This window comes from Nicotiana tabacum, chromosome 3 (genome assembly GCF_000715075.1).
Source record: "Nicotiana tabacum cultivar K326 chromosome 3, ASM71507v2, whole genome shotgun sequence".
Taxonomy (NCBI): Eukaryota; Viridiplantae; Streptophyta; class Magnoliopsida; order Solanales; family Solanaceae; genus Nicotiana; species Nicotiana tabacum.
The window spans coordinates 67,352,364-67,373,820 of NC_134082.1; the positions used below are offsets into that span (position 1 = coordinate 67,352,364).

The 21,457-nt window shown below is 37.7% G+C and overlaps 1 protein-coding gene across 1 annotated transcript; it reads right to left on the bottom strand.

Annotated features, from left to right (window-relative positions):
- Window positions 1-16,626: 16,626 nt before the first annotated feature.
- Window positions 16,627-18,858, bottom strand: LOC107813070 (putative polyol transporter 6). The gene is made up of 2 exons (XM_016638281.2): window positions 18,623-18,858; window positions 16,627-18,225 (listed from the first exon to the last, which is right to left on the bottom strand). The coding sequence occupies exons 1-2, from the start codon at window positions 18,720-18,722 to the stop codon at window positions 16,829-16,831; spliced, it is 1,497 nt and encodes a 498-aa protein (XP_016493767.2). The 5' UTR covers window positions 18,723-18,858; the 3' UTR covers window positions 16,627-16,828.
- Between the last annotated feature and the right edge of the window lie 2,599 nt (window positions 18,859-21,457).

Sequence of the window (21,457 nt, forward strand, 5' to 3'; positions counted from 1 at the left end):
ACTTTGTTCTAGAGTTTTTGCACACTCAACAAATGATAATTCTTTTTTTTTATAAGAAAACTGGGACTTCAGCTATATTTGTGGCAATATATGTAGATGATGTTATCCTCACAGGGACATATTTGGAAGAAATTAAAAGCTTAAAAGCCTTCCTACACAACAAATTTAGAACAAAGGATCTAGAAAAATTGCATTATGTTCTAGGATAAAAAAAATCTTCTACAAGGATGATAGAGTGATCATATCCCAAAGAAAATTTGCTACTGATCTACTGAAGGAATATGACTGCTTGGGATATTCAGCACTCTTCTCTCCACTTGTTTGTACAGTCAAGTTGAAGGCTGCTGAAGGGTTTTTGCTAACAAATCTTATTTATTATCGAAAGCTTGTTGGAAAGTTAAACATCCTCACTAATATAAGGTTGAATATAACATATAGTATGCAACACCCAAGTCAATTTATGCAAACTCCTAGAGAACCACACCTCAAGGCTTCCATGCATGTTTTGAGATACCTAAAGAATGATCCAAGCTTGGGTATTGTCCTATCAAATAGCACCAACTATACACTAGAATCCTATTGTGGCTCATACAAGGCCGCATGCCCTGACTCAAGAAGATTATAAGTGGGTATATTGTGTTGCTTGGCAATAGCCCTATCAGGTGGAAGTCAAAGAAACATGACACAGTTTCATTGTCTTCTACAGAAGTAGAACACATATATGTAAGAAAAGTAGTTGGAGAGTTAGTATAGGTGAGGAAATTATTGGAGGAACTTGCAGTTCCTTGTCAGCATCCTATTTCAGTCTTCTGTGATAATTTGGCTAGTGTACATATGGCTAGAAATCTTTTTTTTCATGAACAAATAAAATACATAAAAGTCAAATTGTCATTTCGTGAGGAACAAGCTCCAAGATGGTTTGATCTCTCTCCATCATATCTCCATATATGATCAGTTGGCTGACATCCTAACCAAGGCCCTAACTGGGATCAAGCACACTTTTGTACTCAGCAAGTTGGCAGTGAATTTTTTACCTCCAACTTGGGGGAATTGGGGGGGAGGTTATTAAGAATTAGTCATAGTTATATTTATCTTGTACATCATCAGTTAGTCAGTTAGTAGTGGCGTGCCAACTGTCAGCAACACACTTAGTTGGCTAGAGAGTAATCTAGACATTTTTCTATTTTCTACTCACACGTGTATATTGTTTACCTTAAAAATGCATAACAATTGAATATTGTGGTTTTAAAGACACGTAATTTACTTAGCACAAATTGAGAGAAAGCTTAAATTGACAATGAAATTAACTGCGAATATAAATAAAGAAAACCAAATAAAATGTATAGCTTTGATCCTTGACCTTGGTTGCCCTCGAACCAAGTGAATATTTTGCCGGAAAGTATGAACACAACAACAGAAATATTGAGAGCTTAAGAGCAAGAGAATATATTGCTTTATGTAACGTGAATATGATGTCCTTTACAAATCATTAGACCTTCTTTATATAGTAGAGGGAGTCCTACTCTTGATACAATTCTAAACACAATAAGAAATCTCATGATTGGCAGATTAATCGGCCTCTTCTTGATACGTGCCAGAATTTGCACCGTGATTTTCGCCTGATTGCAGATATTTTGTCCTCCTGTTATTTGACCCAGTAAGCTTCCCTCAATCTCCATCTTATTCGATCCTGATCTTGTTCGGTCTCAAACTTAATCGATCTCAGGGTCTCGAGCTTGACAACTTAACTCTGCACTATAGTTTGATATAAATCGAAGTCGATCCTTATGTAATCGTGCTTCAGCCTCGATCAGTCGCACAAAAAGGGAAAGCTTGATTTTGATCGTATACACATAGTCCTCTCATTTTTCGGAGAGTAATGACAAGAAATGATTTAATCCCTCGATCATCACCTCGATACATCGTGATGTAAGCATCATGACATAAGCAAAAGAGGTAACTGAAACGTCTTGTTGGTATAGTTTCCCAGGAATTTAATGCATGCCAGTCGATGGTCGATCACTACCAGATTTGAACCGTCTTGTTGGTAACCGAAACGTCTTCTTTTGCCCAAACTTTACTTTCAAATCTTCTTCAAAATTCCTTCTCATTACTCAATGCTTTGTGCTCTTAGATCTCTGGTGTTTCTTCGCATGTTTCATCACAAAATAACAAGTGTTATTTCCTAGTCCCCATTATTCTTCCTTTCTAAAAGTAAAAATGGCTAAGACTTTAAAAACTATTCAGTGAAAGGAAACTGTTTCTTCATCAAGGCCCGCCAGGATGGAGCCGCGGCAGAACCTCCCCTAGAGGACTTCATTCCGACAAAGTGCCCCACTGCTGTCGATTTTAATATAGAGAATACACCCTCGACACTGGGTCGTGTGAACCAATGTCGAGATACATATGCACAATTACCGTCGGTCTCCTCGACCAAGTTAAAAAGGATTGCAACTGGTTTGACAAGCAGTGGTGGTGCCCTCGCCTGAGGAATCAATCACTACCTATGTGGAAGGGTTTTTAAGTGTTTACATTTATCCTTTCACATCGGGTCCTTTAGACCCCATCATCGTTGCCTTCTGCAAGAGGTATAATGTGACCTTTGGCCAGATCCATCCATCATTCTAGAGGATTGTAATCCTTCTTCAATTTTTTGTAAACAAGATCGAGGGGCATCCTTTTACCCTCGATCACCTTATGCGTCTCTATGATCCTCGGCTTTATCAAGGAGGATTGATCAAGCTTTACTGCCGAGCCACCAAACCCCTATTCTCGAGCATAGACGAGACCCGAAACTGAGATTGGATGGGCCGATTTGTCCTAATAAAGACCTCGGACCTGATCCCTGCCGAAGACATATCATTTCTTGAAAAATGAAACATGAACCGTAAGTATTGCTTTTCCTTGAATATCTAACTTTGCCATTTTACTTCTCATCTTCTTTCCTAATCTAAGTTTTTTGTGTTGTGGCTATAGCCCACGAGCCGGAAGTAATCCTCGATCTCAGGAAATGGGTCGAGGGCTTAGTGCCGCAAAAGTCTAATTCCGAGCGTGCTTGGATGGAGTTATCAAAGGGTCAATGGTAGTCCCGTAACCATGGTAATCTTCTTTTCTTAGAACGGTTTCCATTCAGGCTTCGTATTGAACTTACTCGTTATTTTCCTTTTGTAGGCCTCAAGAAGGATTTAGCAGTGAGGCCCCCCTCTGTTGAAGAAGAGACGTTTTCCCCTCCACCTTCCCGAAAGCAGGCAAAAGAGAAGAAAAGAAAAGGGGCTCCGAGATCTCCGAGCTCGAAAAAGAAAAAATTAGCTAGGAGGCCCCGTAAACCTAAGGGGAACGTCATCCACCTAAATTTGGAGTTAGTCCATTAGCTAAGGGACAAGGCCGAAGAAGACAAAGAAGAAGAAGATTCTGGGCTGGTAGCCCGTGTGCGAACTGGCACTAAGATTCAAGGAACTATTGAGCCGGCGGGGGCTGAAACTGCTGTGCCTCGACTTGACGAAGTCCCCAAGCCAGAAAAAGCTGAAGACGCTTCACCTCGGGGTGAGAAGGATAATGAGAAGGCAGTCGATGCTAGTGTAGGAACCATGCTCGAGGCTTCCCAAGAAGAAGGTTGTTCCCAAAATGATTTACTTGGGGTAGTAGATATCGGAGATTTCCCTTCATTCATTGAGTCGATGATGCATGAAGCTCAAGTGATGGAGACTTGCCACGGGGAAGGGGTCCATAGAGCAGAAGACCCTTTACGTGGCTATTTGTTGGAGTTGGAAGATTTCACCGGTCTGGGTGACTTGGATGTATAGAGGAAGAGCTCGAGTGAGGTTTACTCGAGCTTTAAACTGACCAATCAGTTTCTGGCCCCATTGTCGATCTCGGGCGTAAGAAATCGATTATTATCTCGGTTCCGGAGAATGCTCGAGTTCTTTTTGCCCCCGTAGGGGTGGCTATCTATCTCCGGTGCTTGGTCACCGGAGAAGACCAAGCCAAGATGGATGAGGTGGAAGTCACTTGTTTGTTCAACGAGGCCCAACACGCTCTAAATCGGGTAAGTTCAAAGGTCGTTCCATTATCTTTTTAAAACTTTGAATTGTAGATAGTTCTAACATTTTCTTCCTTACTTGTAGGCTTCGGTGCTGCATCACGAGGCCTTTCTTCGAATCCGAGAAGAGCTCAAGGCTGAGGTTCAAGGCCTCACAGAGAAATGTGATACCTACAAGCTTCTCAGTGAGAAGCTTCAGGCAGATTTGGTGGCGGCTCGAGACGAGCATGCTGAGATAGCCGAGCAGGTATTTCGGGTGCTTCACGATAGTGAATATGAGTTGGAGATAACAACTAACGATCAATTCTGTAGGTTGAGGTTCAAACATATCAAGGACATTCAAAGGCAAATAGACGAAGTACAAGCTGAGGCTGAAAAGTTCGAGGGGTGTATGGACATCTTAGCTTCAAAAAAGGAGGCCGCCCAAGTAGAGCTAGAGTCGGCCGACTCTCAGCTTCGGCTGCAAGGGAGAAGGCCTCGGTACAAGGAAAGAAAATTGAGGAGCTTCAGTCCAATTTAGCCAACTTGGCTAGAGAGCTCGAAGTGGCCAAATTTGAGGCGGCAGTCGCCAACACTAAGGCCGAAGCCAATGCGACCCAATACAATGTCGATGTCGAAGCTACCCAGACACATGCCAAGAGCATGGTGAATCATGCAAAGTGGCAAGCTCCAAGGGAGGCTCTCGAGGGAACCCGTGTTCAGGGTTTCGATATATCCGCTAAAATCGAGATTGCCAGAGCAGAAGAAATAAGGGCTCAAAAATTGCTTTCCCTGAGGAAGACTCTGAAAGTTTGAGCGAATCTGGTGGAGAAGACTCCGAGGATGAAGAAACTTCCTCCGATAAGGACCATGCTGCTTAGGCTTTGTGATTTTTGCTTTTCTGTTGAGGCTGATTGGCCTTTGTAAAGAATTCTTGATCGGGCCATATGGCCCTTGTAAAAAGATTTTGATGATGAAATTTTTTTGCCTTCCATGGCTTCTGAATCTGTTGTCTTTTTTGTTATTTCATGTAAGGGTTAAACTGCCTTAGCAAAAGATTGTGAAGTTGTGTTTGAGGATCCAAGGTTTGGGATGGTGAGGACCGATAATAAGCCTTACCATCGACTGTTTCTAATCGATGGACCCCCAATGATTATTCGAACTTGAATTTATGCAGCCCTTAAGCTTAATGGTCGAGTGAGGACCTGCTTGAACTCAAAATAAGGTAGCCCTTAGGCTTTCTAGCCAAGTAAGAATGATTTCTCGAACTCAAAGTGAAAGTAGCCCTTAGGACTTTGTAAATTTTATAATTGGCCGATCTGGCCTTTGTAAAATGATCGTTTAAACATATATATATATAAGGCTATAAGTCTTTCTATCCTTTCGACTTTCAATTTTTTTTCTTTGTTTCATCATTCGTGTTCACAAAGGTTATAATCCCTTAGCATGAAATAATAAGGTTGTGTTCGAAGGTTCGAATAAAACCTTGCCTTTATTGCCTTTTCGGGTTAAGGCATTATCGGGGTTCAATGTTACTGAAGTTTTTTCCTGAAAATATCTTAAGTTTAAGCTTCTGCCAAGGGTAGCCTTTAGAACCGGTTGTGAAAGATTTTTTTCTTTTTCGAAGGCCTATTTTTGTTACGGATTTCGGACGTCTCCGAACCGTGCTAAATTGGATGTAGCCTTTTAGTTTGGGTGTAGCCCGGTAAGTTTGCTTTCCCGAGTTATCTAGGCTTGCCTAAGATAATAGTCCCCTAGTGGGCATGGTCGTGGCCTTTAAAATTCGAGGGTTGCCTAAGAGGTCTTATGCCCTCGACGTTCAATGGTTCGTTATGTTCGAGTTTATTTTATGGGCGGCAGTCCCCGAGTGTTGGAGTGATTATCCGAACTCTGATTGCAATCGACCCTTGGGCTCATTTCCATAATAGATCGAAAGTATGGGGTTGTAAAGTGGAAATTTTTCCAAGACATTAAATAGTTGCAAGGAAAGTACTTCTCTTTATTCTTGTAAAAAATAATCACACATGCGTACATGTTTTATGTCAGGGCTCGGGCAATCTATTTGGGCACAGTTCATTTTAACCGTTTGGCCCTTACAATAAATCCTACCTATTGAGACCCCTTCATTTCGAAATAATTTCCTTGCTAGAACAATTCAATATCTGAAGGTAATCCCCCTAGTATTCGAGGTTGATTGTAGAGAAATCTTGGATACTATAGATACAGTCTTTGATACCGATTTGTGATCTGCCTTCAATTCTAAGGTAGCACGATCTACTGTTGCCTCGTTAAAAACTGTGCTGAAAAACTCATTTGGAAAAAAATAGTTCAAAGGAAAAAGAGTGCAACACGTGCTTTTAGACCTAAAGGCATTGTACCGCTCCTCGTCGATAACTTGCAAGTGTCGGTCAAAAAATAAAAAGAATTGAAATGGGGTCGTTCCCTAGCAGTAATATCGTTTGAGATGAGTTACGTCCCAATTATTTTGTAGTTATTCTCCGTCCATCATTCCGAGATTATAGGATCATTTCCCTATGATCTCGAGAATTTGGTACAGCCCTTCCGGGTTTGGACTCAATTTTCCTTCGTTTGGATTTCAGGTGTTTAACGTGACCTCTCTCAGTACCAAGTCCCCCATATTAAAATATTGAAGGTTGGCCTTTCGATTGTAATACCTTTCGATTCGTTGTTTCTAGGCAGCCAATCAAACAAAGGCATCTTCACGTCGTTCATCTAATAGTTATAGGCTCGTATTCATGCCCTTGTCATTTGATTCCTTCATCGCATATCATAATCTGATGCTTGGCTCCCCAACTTCAACCGGTATTAAAGCTTTAGTGCCATAAACCAAATAGAACGGGGTTTCCCCGGTACTGGAATTCAAAGTTGTGTGATACGCCCAAAGGACTTCGGGCAGGTCTTCTCTCCATTTTCCTTTGGCATCGGTCAACCTTTTCTTGAGGTTTTGTATTATGGTTTTGTTGGTTGATTCGGCTTGCCCATTCCCACTAGGGTGATAAGATGTTGATAAAATCCTTTTGATCTTGAGGCCTTCGAGAAATTTGGCACCTTGCTGCTGATGAATTGTTTTCTATTGTCACATGCAATTTCATATAGTACAGAATCGACATACGATGTGGTCCCAAATGAGTTGATGACTTATTTATCCCTAACTTTCTGATCGGCATGTGCTTTAACTTACTTAAAGAAATAGTCAGTCATAAATAAAACAAATTGAGCCTTACCTGGTGACGATGAAAGAGGGTCGACGATGTCCATCCCCCACTTCATAAACGGTCGTGGGGATAAACCCGAATGCAGTAGCTCCCCAGGTTGATGAATCATCGGAGCATGTCTTTGACATTTATCATATTTTTGCACAAACTCTGTCGCATCTTTTTCCATGTCAATCCAGTAATAATCGGCTCTGATTACTTTTCGAACCAATGATTCGGCGCCTGATTGGTTCCCATATGTGCCTTCTTGGACTTCCCTCAAAACAAAATCGCTATCTCTCAGTCCCAAACATATCGCTAGTGGACCATTGAGCATCCTTCTGAGTAAGGTTCCATCTTCAGATAAGCTAAATCGGGTTGCCTTATTGCGTAGGGCCCTCGATTCCTTTGGATCTGAAGGAAGTTTTCCGTTCTTCAAATACTCTATGTATTTGTTTCTCCAATCCCAGGTCAAGCTTATGGAGTTTACCTCGGCGTGGCCTTCGTCGACCACTGACCTCATGAGTTGTACTATAGCCCCCAAATTGAGTTCATCTTTTGACTGACGAGCCTAGATTTGCGAGGGCATCAGCTTCGTTGTTTGATCTCGAGGCACATGTTGCAAAGTTTATTCTTTGAACCGGTGTACAGTTACTTGTAGCTTATCAAAGTATCTTTTCATTCATTCCTCTCGAACTTCAAAGGTTCTGTTAACCTAATTCACAATGAGGAGGGAGTCGTATTTGGCTTCGATCACCTCTGCTCCCAAGCCTTTGTCGACCTACAATCATGGACTCATATCCATCCCCGTTGTTAGGCAATTTTATAGTTCTAATAGATTGTCTAACCACGTTACCTGTGGGTGGTTTTAGCACGATGCCGAGTCCGGACCCTTTCACGTTCGAAGCACCGTCTGTAAAGAGGGTCCAGATCCCCGAAGATGTACCCGAGTTGACTAATAATTCTCTTTAAACCTCGGCACTGGGGCTGGCGTGAAGTCAGCCACGAAGCCTACCAAGATTTGAGACTTGATGGTTATTCGGGGTCGATACTCAAAATCGTACCCGCTGAGTTCTATGGCCCATTTGGCCAATTGCACTGAAAGCTCGGGTTTATGCAAAATATTTCGAAGATGACAAGTTGTTACAACACATATGGGATGGCATTGAAAGTATGATTTATGTTTCCTAGAGGTGCTTATCAAAGTGAGTGCTAACTTTTCTAGATGAAGATACCTAGTTTCGGCTTGACTTAGGGTCCCACTAATATAATAGATAGGGAATTATGTACCTTGTTCTTCTCAGACTAGGACCCCACTTACCGCTATCTCTGATACTGCCAGATATAAGTAAAGTTGTTCCTCTGCCTTTGGCGTGTGAAGCAGCGGCGGGCTCGACAAGTATTGCTTAAGTTCCTCCAAAGCTCTTTGACATTCTAGGGTCCATGTGAAATTGTTCTTCTTTTTTAACAACGAAAAGAATCGATGACTTCTGTTGGACGATCTCGAGATGAATCGACCCAGGGCTACAATGCACCCGGTTAGCCTTTGTATGGCTTTCACATTATCCACTACCATGATATCCTCGATTGCTTTGATCATATTGGTGTTGATCTCGATTTGCCGATTCGACACCATGAATCCGAGAAACTTGCCGGACCCGACCCTGAATGCATATTTCTCCGGGTTGAGCTTCATATTGTATTTCTTCAGTATACCGAAAGTTCCTGCAAATGCTTCAAATGGTCCTCTGCTCGCAGGGACTTAACTAGCATGTCATCAATATAAACTTCTATAGATTTCCCTATTTGGACTTCGAACATTCGGTTTACTAGGCGTGATAAGTTGCACCAGCATTTTTTAGTCCGAATGGCATTACATTATAATAGTAGGCACCATAATTAGTGATGAATGAAGTTTTTTCTTGGTCTTCCGGGTTCATTTATATTTGGTTTTACCCGGAATAGGCATCGAGAAAACTGAGGATCTTGTGGCCGGTTGTGGCATTGATCATGCGGTCGATGTTAGGTAACGGAAAAGAATCCCTGGGGCATGTTTTATTTAGGTCTTTGTAGTCTACACACATCCTAAGCTTGTTTCTCTTTTTAGGAACTACTACTACATTCGCTAACCATTCGAGATATTTTATTTCCCAGATGGATCCTATTTTGAGAATTTTAGTCACCTCGTCTTTGATGAAAGTGTGTTTGACCTCGGACTGAGGCCTCCGTTTTTGTTTCACCGGGCAGAACTTCGGGTCCATGCTTAGTTTATGAGTAGTGATCTGCGGTGGGATCCTTGTCATATCGAGATGGAACCAGGAAAAACAATCCATATTAGCTATAAGAAATTGAATAAGTTCTTTCTTGAGCTTTGGAGTTAACCCTATGCCCAGGTATACCTTTCGATCGGGTAGATGCTCGATTAGTATGATTTGTTCCAGCTCTTCGATCGTTGATTTTGTGGCGTTAGAATCATCGAGGATTATGAAGGATCGAGGTACCATATAGTCATCATCCTTGTAAGTCCCCTGCTCCTCCGGTTGGGTCGAGGCCGGTGTATGTGGTTGCTATTTAACCTCCTACTTTCCCTTCGAACTTGACCCTTTTGTTGATGAGAGTGCCCATATCGGTATTAGTTCATCGATGGCAAACATTTCCTTGGTGGAGGGTTGCTCCCTATAGGTTGTTTTGACTCCCTCTGGCGTTAGGAATTTTAGAACCTGGTGAAGGGTCAAAGGCATTGCCCTCATGTTATGGATCCACGGTCTCCCGAATAGGGCATTATACCTCATATCGCCCTCGATCACATGGAACTTCATTTCTTATATGGTTCTAGCGACATTTACTGGAAAAGCTATTTCACATTTGGTGGTTTCACGTGCCATATTAAAGCCGTTTAGAACTCGGGTCGCGGGTACAACCTAATCATGTAGGCCGAGTTGTTCTACGACCCTTGATCAAATTATGTTGGACGAGCTACATGGATCAAATAAAATATATTTAACTTGAGTCTTATTCATAAGTACAGATATTACCAGTGCATCGTTGTGGGGTTGTTTGATCCCTTTTGAATCCTCTTCATTGAAAGACAAGGTTCCTTTCAGCACGTAATCCCGAGTTCGCTTCTCCCTTGTGATCGACACCATGGTGACTGGTCCTTGAGGAGTATCGACCCCTCCAACGATCATATGAATCACGTGTAGTGGTTCTTCCTGCTCGTTCTGTCTACTGGAATCTCTATTTTTGAAGTGATTCTTGGCCCGATCACTTAGGAATTCCCGAAGATGCCCCTCGTTGAACAATCAGGCAACTTCCTCCTTTAGCTGCCTGCAATCTTCCATTTTATGGCTATGGGTGCCATGATACTTGCATATTTGGTTGAAATTTCTCTAGGCCGTATCGCTCTGCAGAGACTGAGGCCATCTAGTATCCTTGATACGTCTGATGGCTGATATGATAGCGGATGCATCTACGCCGAAGTTATATTCCTAAAGACGTTGCTTCTTTTGGCCCAACATCCCTGTCGAAACTACCCTTGCTCATGAGTCCCCGTGAACTTTGACCTTGATCATTTCTCCTCTCATTCCGTGCAAAGTTTCGCCTAGACCCACTGCCTCTATGGTCTCTGTTGTATGGTTGATATCTCTATTCGACCTTGTCTCTCGGTCGATATCCCTCTTGATTCTATCCACGGGCATGTTAGGATAAATGGACCCGGAAGGAGTCCCTTGTTAATCATCCTCAACCCTGGTCTTCGACTGATATATATTATGTACATAGGCCCAAGGACTGCTGGATACTCGATCAATTTTTGCTTCAACTGCTGTGAAGCTATGGAAATCCGAATATTGAGACCTTGAGTGAAAGCTTGAACAGCCCAATCGTCGGTGACTGGTGGCAAATCCATTCTCTCCGTTTGGAACCGAGATACGAAATCCCTAAGCATCTCGTTGTGCTTCTGCCTTACCTTGAAAAGGTCCGACTTTCTTGTTACGACCTTAATGGCTCCGGCGCGTGCCTTTACAAAAGAATTTGCAAGCATAGCAAACGAGTCAATAGAATTAGGTGATAAATTATGATACCATATCGTGGCACCCTTCTATAGAGTCTCCCTGAATTTCCCAGCAATACAGATTTAATTTCGTCATCTTCCAAGTTATTTCCTTTGATGGTGCACGTATACGAGGTGACGTGTTCATTTGGATCAGTCGTCCCGTTATACTTAGGAATCTCAGGCATACAGAACTTCTTGGGGATTGGCTTCGGAGCCGCACTTGGGGGGAAAGGTTTTTGTACAAACGTTTTAGAATCTAGTCCTTTCAATATTGGTGGTGCCCCCGGAATTCGGTCGACCCTGGAGTTATAGGTTTCCACCTTCTTATCATTTTCCCTGATCTTCTTTTCCCCTGTCTCGATCTGCTTTATCAATTCTTCGAGCATCTTAATAATAGCAGGATTGGTCTTCGATTCCTTCTCGTTCGATTTTCTCGAAGCCGATTCGACCCTGTGTATAACTTCTTGGGATGAATCGGGTTCGACCCTGCTTGGCATTTGGTTCTGATTTTGGAGTTGAGCTATTGTTGCCTGTTGGGCCTGCAACATTTCGAAGATTACCCGCAAGATGATCCCGCCATCTTCACCGCCATGTGCATTCTGAGTAGCTGATCGGGTACCCCCACGTACGCTGCTTTCTGGATCGACGGCCAAATTTCCATTGACGGCTACATGTGAACTGAGTCGGCCAAATTTCCAAATTTCCATTGACGGGTACAATGTTTCTTGGTGCAATGTTCTCATTCTCGCCATGGTGACTGAGATCATTGTCAATGTGTTGAGGTGCTGATTGAGAGTTTGGCATTTTCTAATCCTATAATCAAAGACACTTCAAAGAACAAGTGTAAAATACTAATTTCCAAATTTCCATTGACGGGTACGAAAATTTATACCAGGCAATCATTATTACCATTAACCCCATGGTGGGTGCCAAACTATTTACCTAAAAACGGATAATAATTGAATTTATACTGTGGTTTTAAGGACACGTAATTTACTTAGCACAAATTGAGAGAAAACATAAATTGATAATCAAATTAACTGCGAATATAAATAAAGCAAACCAAATAAAATGTTTAACTTTGATCCTTGAGCTTGGTTGCCCTCGAATCAAGTGAATATTTCGCGGAAAGTATGTACACAACAACAGAAATATTGAGAGCTTAAGAGTAAGAGAATATATTGCTTTATATAACGTGAATAAGATGTCCTTTACAAATGATCAGACCCCTTTATATAGCAGGAGAGTCCTACTCTTGGTACAATTCTAAATATAGTAAGAAATCTCATGATTGGATGATTAATCGGCCTCTTCTTGATACATGCCGGAATTTGCGCAGTGATCCTCGCCTGATTACGGATATTTTGTCCTCTCGTTATTCAACCCAGTTAACTTCCCTCGATCTCCATCTTATCTGGTCTCTATCTTGGTCGGTCTCGATTTTGGTCGATCTCGAATTTAATCGGTCTCAGGGTCTCGAACTTGACAACTTAACTCTGCACCATAATTCGATATAAATCGAAGTCGATCCTTGATTAATCATGCTTCAGCCTCGATCAGTCGCACAAAAAGAGCAAGCCCGATTTTGACTATATATATATATATACTTTTTCATTACATGGAATAAGTTACTTTTTCATTTCCCAAAATTACATTCTGCATATTCCAGAATATTCTCTTTCGCTCAACTCTCAATTGAAGAACTTGGAGCTCGATCAAGCTCCTTCAATGTAGGTTGAACCATACGACCTACATAATTTTTAAACTTCATATGGGTAAACAACTATGTAGGTTAATTATTTAAGACAAACTAAAAAATATTGTAGATATTCAGCCGAAAGTATAACATATGAAAGGTAGGATACAATCTACTTGTAAAAGAAGAACAAAGAAAGAGAGGAATAGGAAGTCACCGAGAATTTAATTGAGAGCCCTAAGGAGGAAAAGTTGGCTTACTCGGTTTATATACCAAAAATATCTAGATGTAATATTTATCTCTTCTTTTCCACTCTATCTTTTACTAGTTAATCATAGTTAAAAGACCACACATGCGGACATATATAAATAGTAATGCTAAAAAAACGAAGAATCGTGTAGAAAGATGTTTGTAACAAAAAGGTAAAACAATCAAAAATTTAAGTATAAATTTTTTAAATTTTTTAAGTATACAAACTTTTAAAAGATTTGAGAAAAGTCAATATTAAGATTGTTGCTAGATATATGTACGAAATAACTAAAAGAAAGAAAATACTTTTTTTCTCCTTATTGAATGTCTTGTTTCACGGTTGAACTGATGTTGAGTCAATTTTGACCATTTTTACTACAAAGCTAGAAAACTACTTCTTAAACAAAATTATATATACAAGAATTTGACTGAAAAATATTAAAGAAATACGTTAATAAATTGCTCGAACTCGTGAAAAGTGAACTAAGACATTCTATTTGAAAAGGAGAGAAGTATTAATTTTTAAACCATATAAAGGGAAAAGAAAATTCTTCTTCTTGGACACATTGTTTTACCTTTTTTCTTTTTTTTACCGCAGTAATGCATGTGCCGGTTACTTTGTGCGCACTTTTAGAATTTCACTATTTTATCGAATACTTGATATTTCATTTATTAAGCAATTCTGTCCACCAAAAACTTAAATAGATGAAAAGAATCACTTTAACATTCAGTATATTTGCATATATGCTAAAATATTTGGGGCATTTGCATCTATACCCGCTTTTTGTGTCACATTTTAACTTGTGCTCGCTTTGTAAAAAAAATTGCAAGCGTACCCGCTTTTTCACATAACTTCAGCACACGATGGTGAAGTAGCAAAGGCAATCACGCAAAACTTCAGCATTCTAGTAGCCGGGCCTGAAGTTCAGCTCTATAGCTGAAGCTTTTGTTTTGTAACTGGCGAACTTCAACTCTAAAGCTGAAGTTGTTGTGTTGTAACTGAAAACTTTAGCTCTAGAGCTTAAGTTTTTGTGTTGTAACTGAAAACTTTAGCTCTAGAGCTTAAGCTTTTGTGTTGTAACTGGGAAATTTCAGCTCTAGAGCTGAAGTTTTTGTGTTGTAACTGGGGAATCTCACTATCAAGATGTTCTAGTTTTTGATAACTCACCCAACTTTAGTTTACCGTTATTAGATTTTATGTAATCGGATCCATCGTTCAGTTCCATCTACTGTGTACTCTATTAACTTTCATGTTTTAAATATATCAAGAGCTACGTTTCCTAGCAAAAAAAAAAAGAAACTCAAAAGAGAAAAGAAAAAGAATAACAAACTCCATGTGCATGGGAAAGAATGAATTTGAAACTTACTGTTAAAGGCTGGGTTCCTTGTGCAGAAACATTCACGGTATCAAGTAAATTTTCAGCAATGGATGACGGAGTTGTGTTTCCAGACAATGAGGAAACTGATTTTTAATGTTATAATAATCCAAATGGAAGTCCTCAGTATATTTGCTTTAACTTCATTAATCAAAGAGAGCAATGTTGAAGTCATCGTTGTAGAAGAAGAAAAAAGAAAATGAAGGAGGAGAAGGGGGGGAGAAAGGGAGCTGAAGTTGTTTAAAAAATGGGTACAAGTTAGAAGTTTTAAAAAAAATGGATATAGGTTAAATGGGGGCGACCAAATAGGGCGCCCCGTGCAATTTTTACAAAATGTTTACCCACGATGCAGGTGCGACTCAAGTAAATGCGGGGCCTAAAGCCAAAATTTAATATGAGGCCTAAATTTTTAAATGAAAGTTATACGATATGTTTTTATTTAAATTTTATTTTTCTAGCCTTTTGAGATACAAAGTGTTAATAATCCTTTTTTAGTCGATTTTCCCCAATAATTCATTTTTAATTGATAATGTAGCTAACTCATTTAATCTTTCTTGAGATGTTAATTTTAGATAAGATTTTATTGAGCAATAGAAGTATAGAACTATTTGGAAGCTTAAATTTCTTGGAGAAAAAAGGTGAGTAAGAATATTAAAGAGAAAGACAGAAAATATGTATGAGTTTCTAAAATATGAAAAGATCGGAAAAAGAAACTTGAACAAATTAAGAAAGGGAGAGTAAAAGTTTACATGTTATCGAATGAAGGAGTAAAAAGTGAAAATTGAAATATTTTGATTAGGTTAGAGGTTGGTCAAAATAATTTTTAATCACTTTCTGGTTTATTTTAGGAAAAATTTCATATTAGAACAATTGGGCTCCATACTTTTCAATTTTATAGCTCATATTTCAATTTACAACCAACTAGTCCAAAAATAATAGGCTAAGATTCAACATCCAACTCCAATAGGTTCTCAAAATTACTATTTAACTTTTAAAAAATATTCCTCAAGCTTTTAAATTAATTTTCGAATCAATAACTGTGACTCAAATATTAATTCAACAAACCAAATTCATTAGAGTGGTGAAAATTAAATTTTTAACAAGCTTAAATATGTGGGTTTAAATTCCGAATTTGCTTTTGTGATAAATTTGGAGTGGATGTTATTTAGACTTGTTAGAAATAGTATAAGGAGGGTGTATATAAAATTTGAAGTCATTTAATGGAGATTTGGACTGGTTTTGAACAAGAATTGCAACTGAAAATCGCGGAAGAAGTCGTCTACAGACACTTGTATAAAGGTGTATAAAAGAGTATAATAGTGTATAAGGTGTGTTTCTACACTCATATACACTATTATACAAGATTATACATAATTATACAAAAAACTGACTTCGTCTTCTTCCTTGCAGTCTTTTCTGAAATTTAACTCAAGTCTTGCTCAAATCTACTCCAAATCACTTCAAATTTAAATTTTGAAGTCCTTTTGATATTTTCAATCAATTGGAACAACACTCAATCCAAACAACTAACAAATAAAAAAAACCATTTTCAAAAGCAAAGCTTTGAATGGTCTTCAATGGTGTACTTCTACTCTTCAATTTTCTTAAATTGCAAGCAGGTGACACAAGAGGAGAAGCAGAAAATACACGGGCCCTTGAAGCATATGTAGAAGATGTGAGAAGAAAAGAAAGTGAAAACAATGGTTGTGAGAACAAAGAATTAACTCCATAGCTTTTAGAAGCAATGGTTGTAAGAACACAAATTTTGAATTTGCAAGTGCTTTCAAAATATGTACAATGTGGACTAGATGGGGTAAAACTTAAAAACATTGGCTATTTTTTGTTATGATGTGAAGTCATATGTATTTTCTTGTAATTCTTTCTTTATTTTAATGTTCGGAAAACACCAAAAGTAGATTTAAGCCAAAACAAATCAAAAATCATATGTAGAACACCCCAAGTTTCTTAACAAGATTCTTTTATAATGAAAGAGAAGTTTATTCCAATATTCAGACATATATAGGTGTACAATTGGAAAATTCTTCACTTGGAAAATGTTACACTAACAAAGGAAAATATAACTACTTTTACTCTAGAGGTTAACCTAATGCAACCCTCCTCCTTTATCTTAGCGTGTACGTGGCTATGCTTTGCACATAGGTGGAGTTTGAGTCACTAATAACTATACACAAATTTATAGCATAATTCAATCCATCAATTTCAATGTTTTACAATCTCCACCTCTCTGTTAACATTCTCAGAACGTCTGCCTCTAGTAAAAACAGCTTCCATTTCTTCCAAAGACTTTCCTTTAGTCTCAGGCAAGAAAAAGTAAAAGAAAATCAAAGCTACAACTGATATCCCAGCAAACAAGAAGAAAGCACCTCCTGTAGTAATTGCTGCAGAAATTGACAGAAAACTCATTGAAACAGTAGCATTCATCAACCTATTAACAGCAACACCAATACCAGCACCCAATGCCCTGTACTTAAGTGGAAATATTTCAGCACTATATACCCAAGTAACAGGCCCAAGCCCAATATTGAAAAACATCACAACTGCATAAGTTGTAATTATGCTAAGGACCAAAGCCCAAATAAGTTTCCCACCAGAGTTTTCTGCCAAAGTCAAGAAAATCCCAAGTGCAGTTAATGTCACTACCATCCCACTTAAACTTGTCAACAATAGTTTTCTTCGCCCAGCTTTGTCAATCAAGAAAGTGGAGAGAACTATAAATATAAACTTAGTAAAACCAACCCCAACTGTGGCTAGTATTTGGTGACTATGATCATGAACTCCTGCTTTGTCAAAGATTTTATGGCTGTACAATATTACAGCTTCAATCCCAGTTGCATGTTCAAAGAAATGAATTCCCACACCAGCAATTAAAATCCATCTAAGTGATGGTGTTGGTCTTAGCAGCAATTCTTTCCAAACACCTTCACCTTGTGACTTTACTGAATCCGGAATCTTGACAATGTCATCGTTACAATTTTCGTCGATACCTACAGCTTGTTTAATTTCCCTCAATCGAAATTCAGCTTCTTGAGGATCATTAGAAACTTTGTACAATATTTTCTTGGCGTCTCCTAAACGGCCTTTCATAATAAGCCATCTAGGAGACTCTGGCATTTTGAGAATGCCAATTGCCAAGAAAAATGAAGGAATTGCTGCAATTCCTAACATCATTCTCCAACCAAGTCTAAGTGACAATCTTGAAAAAATATAATTGGACAAATAACCTAGTAAAATACCAATGCTAATTCCAACTTCTGGAAGAGAAGTTAGGAATCCACGCGACGATGGAGATGAAACTTCTGCAGAATAAACAGGTGCGATCATGAGTGCAAAACCAACACCAAGTCCAGCAACACATCTTCCTAACAACAAAATCGCGTAACTTGGACCGTATCCCATTATAACGGATCCACACAAGAAAATTAAGGAAGCTATAACTATGGTGTAACGTCGGCCAATATAATCAGAGGTTCTTCCAGCACAAAGTGAACCAACTAAAGCACATAAATTTAGGATCCCAGCTAGTACTTCTGTTTTTGCATCATTGATTTTGAATTCTTCTTTGACAAAGATCATTGCTCCACTCATCACACCAGTATCTGAAATCAAACATAAAATCTTGTTATGTCAATTAATAGTACTAATATTTTGTGTAATTAAGTAGGTAGATTATAGCTATGGCATAAATACAAGCATATTATAGATAAAGGAACTCAATGATTATATGCATGGAAAAATCTTGTAACAAGATCAAATCATGCTGTTCTTGGAAAAGAATCATTCATCTTAAAGATTTAGAGATTGAGATCTTTCATTCTTAATCAAAAGTCTCGAGTTCAACCCCGTAAAAAGAGAAATTTTGGTAGGGATAGACTTATCTGACACAAATCTAAATTAGTCGGACCAATAAGTGTTTTTAATAAAACATGACTAAATAAGAAAAAGAATCATGGAATAAGGAAAAATGGAAAATATAGGAAGAAGAAAAGAACTAACCATAGCCAAAGATGATGGATATCATGGAGGCAACAATGGCACAAGCACAGGCATATTTGTTAATCCTTATGGGATTTTCTCCACCACCCTTCTCCATCATTTTTCAATGAAAGATCCTAATTTTATGTTCTCAATTCTTTCGATAATATAATCTTATCCGGCACGAATCTGAATTAGTCAAATCTAATATCTTTGTTATAATCTTCCAATGCTTGATATCTATGAAACAATATATATAGAAGTCACAAACAAGTAGCAGCAGTAAAATTCTAAGACTTCATGCACTTGTGGAACCCACTGAAAATTAGTGATAACTTTTATCTAGTGCATGCATGACAGCTACAAAATTAGACAATTGGAACACAGAAGATCAATGATAAAAGAAACCAGATCTCTGCGCTTTCATCTTTTCTAATTTTGGGTCTATATATAGAACAAATATTAAATTTTAATTCTACTTCACCTTTATTTTGGTTTTCTAAAAATATAACGTAATATAGTTGAATTTTTGAGAATTTGTGGATAAGAATTACAAGTCTCACGAGTCCTGATAGGACTGACCAGTGACGCCCCGTATCCGACGCCGGTTTGAGTTGGAGCATTGACTTTGGTTTAGATTTTTTTTTTTTTTTTTTTTGAGTAAAATCCACTTTACCCTCTCACATTTCGAATGGGAAAGAGAACCCTATTGTCCGGTGAAATAATTTTTTTAATAAAAATCTTTTCTTTTTTCAATAGATAATTTTTAGAATAACCAAGTTCTTTCATTATAGCTAAAAGCTCAAGATATGACGAACAATTAGGATTTATATAATTTATGGAGTTCCTCATTAGCCTTCTTCCTTCATAGTTTAAGATATGATGTAATGCAAAAACGTCTCCGTAATAAATTTTAAAATGTGACATTATTAACTATAATTTCTGTTCAATAAAGATATTTTTTAAAATATAAACTTTAATAATTGCTTTAGTATAATAATTTTAATATACAAAGAAAATAAATTAAAAAATTAATATAGCAGCAATTCTTTTATCTGATATATATGTCAGAGAATTGAATATATCAGTATATCTTTTTTTCTTCAAATTGAATGTGCGCGCAACATATTTCTTAAATTTTGTATGCAAGATTTTTTTTATTGCAAAAATTTAACAATGGTTTCAATACAATAGAAAAATATCTTAAATTTTGCAAGCAAGGAACACGAAATTCAAGTATTGGTTTGGATAAAAAAAATATTATACTGCACCTTTGAAAGGATAGAGAGAAAAAATCTTTATTTTAAAAAAGAAACTCTCACCAAAAAAATATGACATAAGGAGGTTCCTTTTTCCATTTAAAATGTAAGGGGGATATTGTTTCCCAAGTCTTAAAAGTTAAGGGGGTAAAGTGAATTTACTCTTTTTTTTCTGGGTCAAATTTGACTTTAGATCATTACGGAGTTTTTTCCCTAGTGCTACCACCAATTCAATAAATTTATGACATGTGTGATTTTTTATCACTTGACTAAGGTAAATTGACATGTATTTCAATTTTATTTAATACTCTTAGATCTAAATTGCTCGATTTGGTATAACTACCGGGGTTGATTAGGTATTTTCTATTTGGATAATCCTGAAAGATATTTCAGCGTTACGCAATTCAGATTGGGAGCCTTAGTTAATCCTTAAATGCGTTGAACGTACGTTGGTTTAATATTTGTTTGCCAAAAGATATCTGGAGAACATATCAGTTGTTGAATAGACCAAATTTTATTTTTTAAAACTAAACGTCTGTGAGCTACGTTTTTGAAACTTTCTTTAATAAGAAGTGGCTCACTAGTTATTCTTTTGCCATAATTTCCTAACTTGTCAATCACTACCTATACAATTAGAGAATCACCATCAATCTTTATATAATAAACAACCTACCTCTTTTTTATCATAACTAGTTTAGTGTACGTGCGTTGCACGTGTACCTCGCGTCAAGAAAATATATATACAAAAATAATGTTTCTGACTACAAATGCTTCATCCCAATTTTATATTTTTTTTTATCAATTTAGCATCGATATATTTGTGATAATTTTCATATATACTAACCTTAGCTTGTACTACATTTTCAATTGTTGTAATTTAAGGGGGGGGGGGAGGGGGGAGGGAATTTAGAAAACAATATGAAAAATTAGAGTTTTGGAATAAGAAAAATGAATATAGTCATCTAAAAAATATAGGGTTATTCTCACCATTTTATTCCCTTCTTTTGAGCCGTCTGCTTATTTTCATCTCATAAAAGTTTGTATAACCAAAACTGGCGACAATATATAAATAAATATCAAATATGTGAATAAAGTTACAGCCGAACATAAAAAATACTAAGCGACATGAAGTTTAAAACAATAATTAAAGCTTAGATCATAAATTAATATAATTAAGTTATCATGCCAATAAAAAATTTACAAGAACTATGAAATACATGACACATTTAAAAAGAATTAAAAGACTAAAAGAATTCATTCCTCCTAATCTCGTCCCAAAATCATACGAATACTATATTCATTAGATAAATAAATATCAAATACAAAAATATAATAGAAGAAAATCGAACTTTTCTGTAAAAACCTACCAGAAAAAGAACTAATAACTTTCAAAAGTCTATCCAACAATTAATAACTAACCATGGAATGTTAGGAACAAACAAAATATTGAAATAGCAATACATGTGTCGAAATAATTAAAAGTTTTAGACCGAAAAAGAGAAAAAAAGAGGTTTTTGAATGTTAAATCAATAGGTAATTTGACTTCAAATTGTAGTCCTACGGGCAATCAAATATGTATTTGATGTATTTTTTTCCA

Bases quoted from the DNA above. Each gene is read 5' to 3' on its own strand.
- LOC107813070 (XM_016638281.2), bottom strand. From the start codon at position 18,722: ATGATGGAGAAGGGTGGTGGAGAAAATCCCATAAGGATTAACAAATAT. The intron at 18,226-18,622 runs GTTAGTTCTTTT...GTTTGATTTCAG, and splicing joins ATCCATCATCTTTGGCTATG to ATACTGGTGTGATGAGTGGA.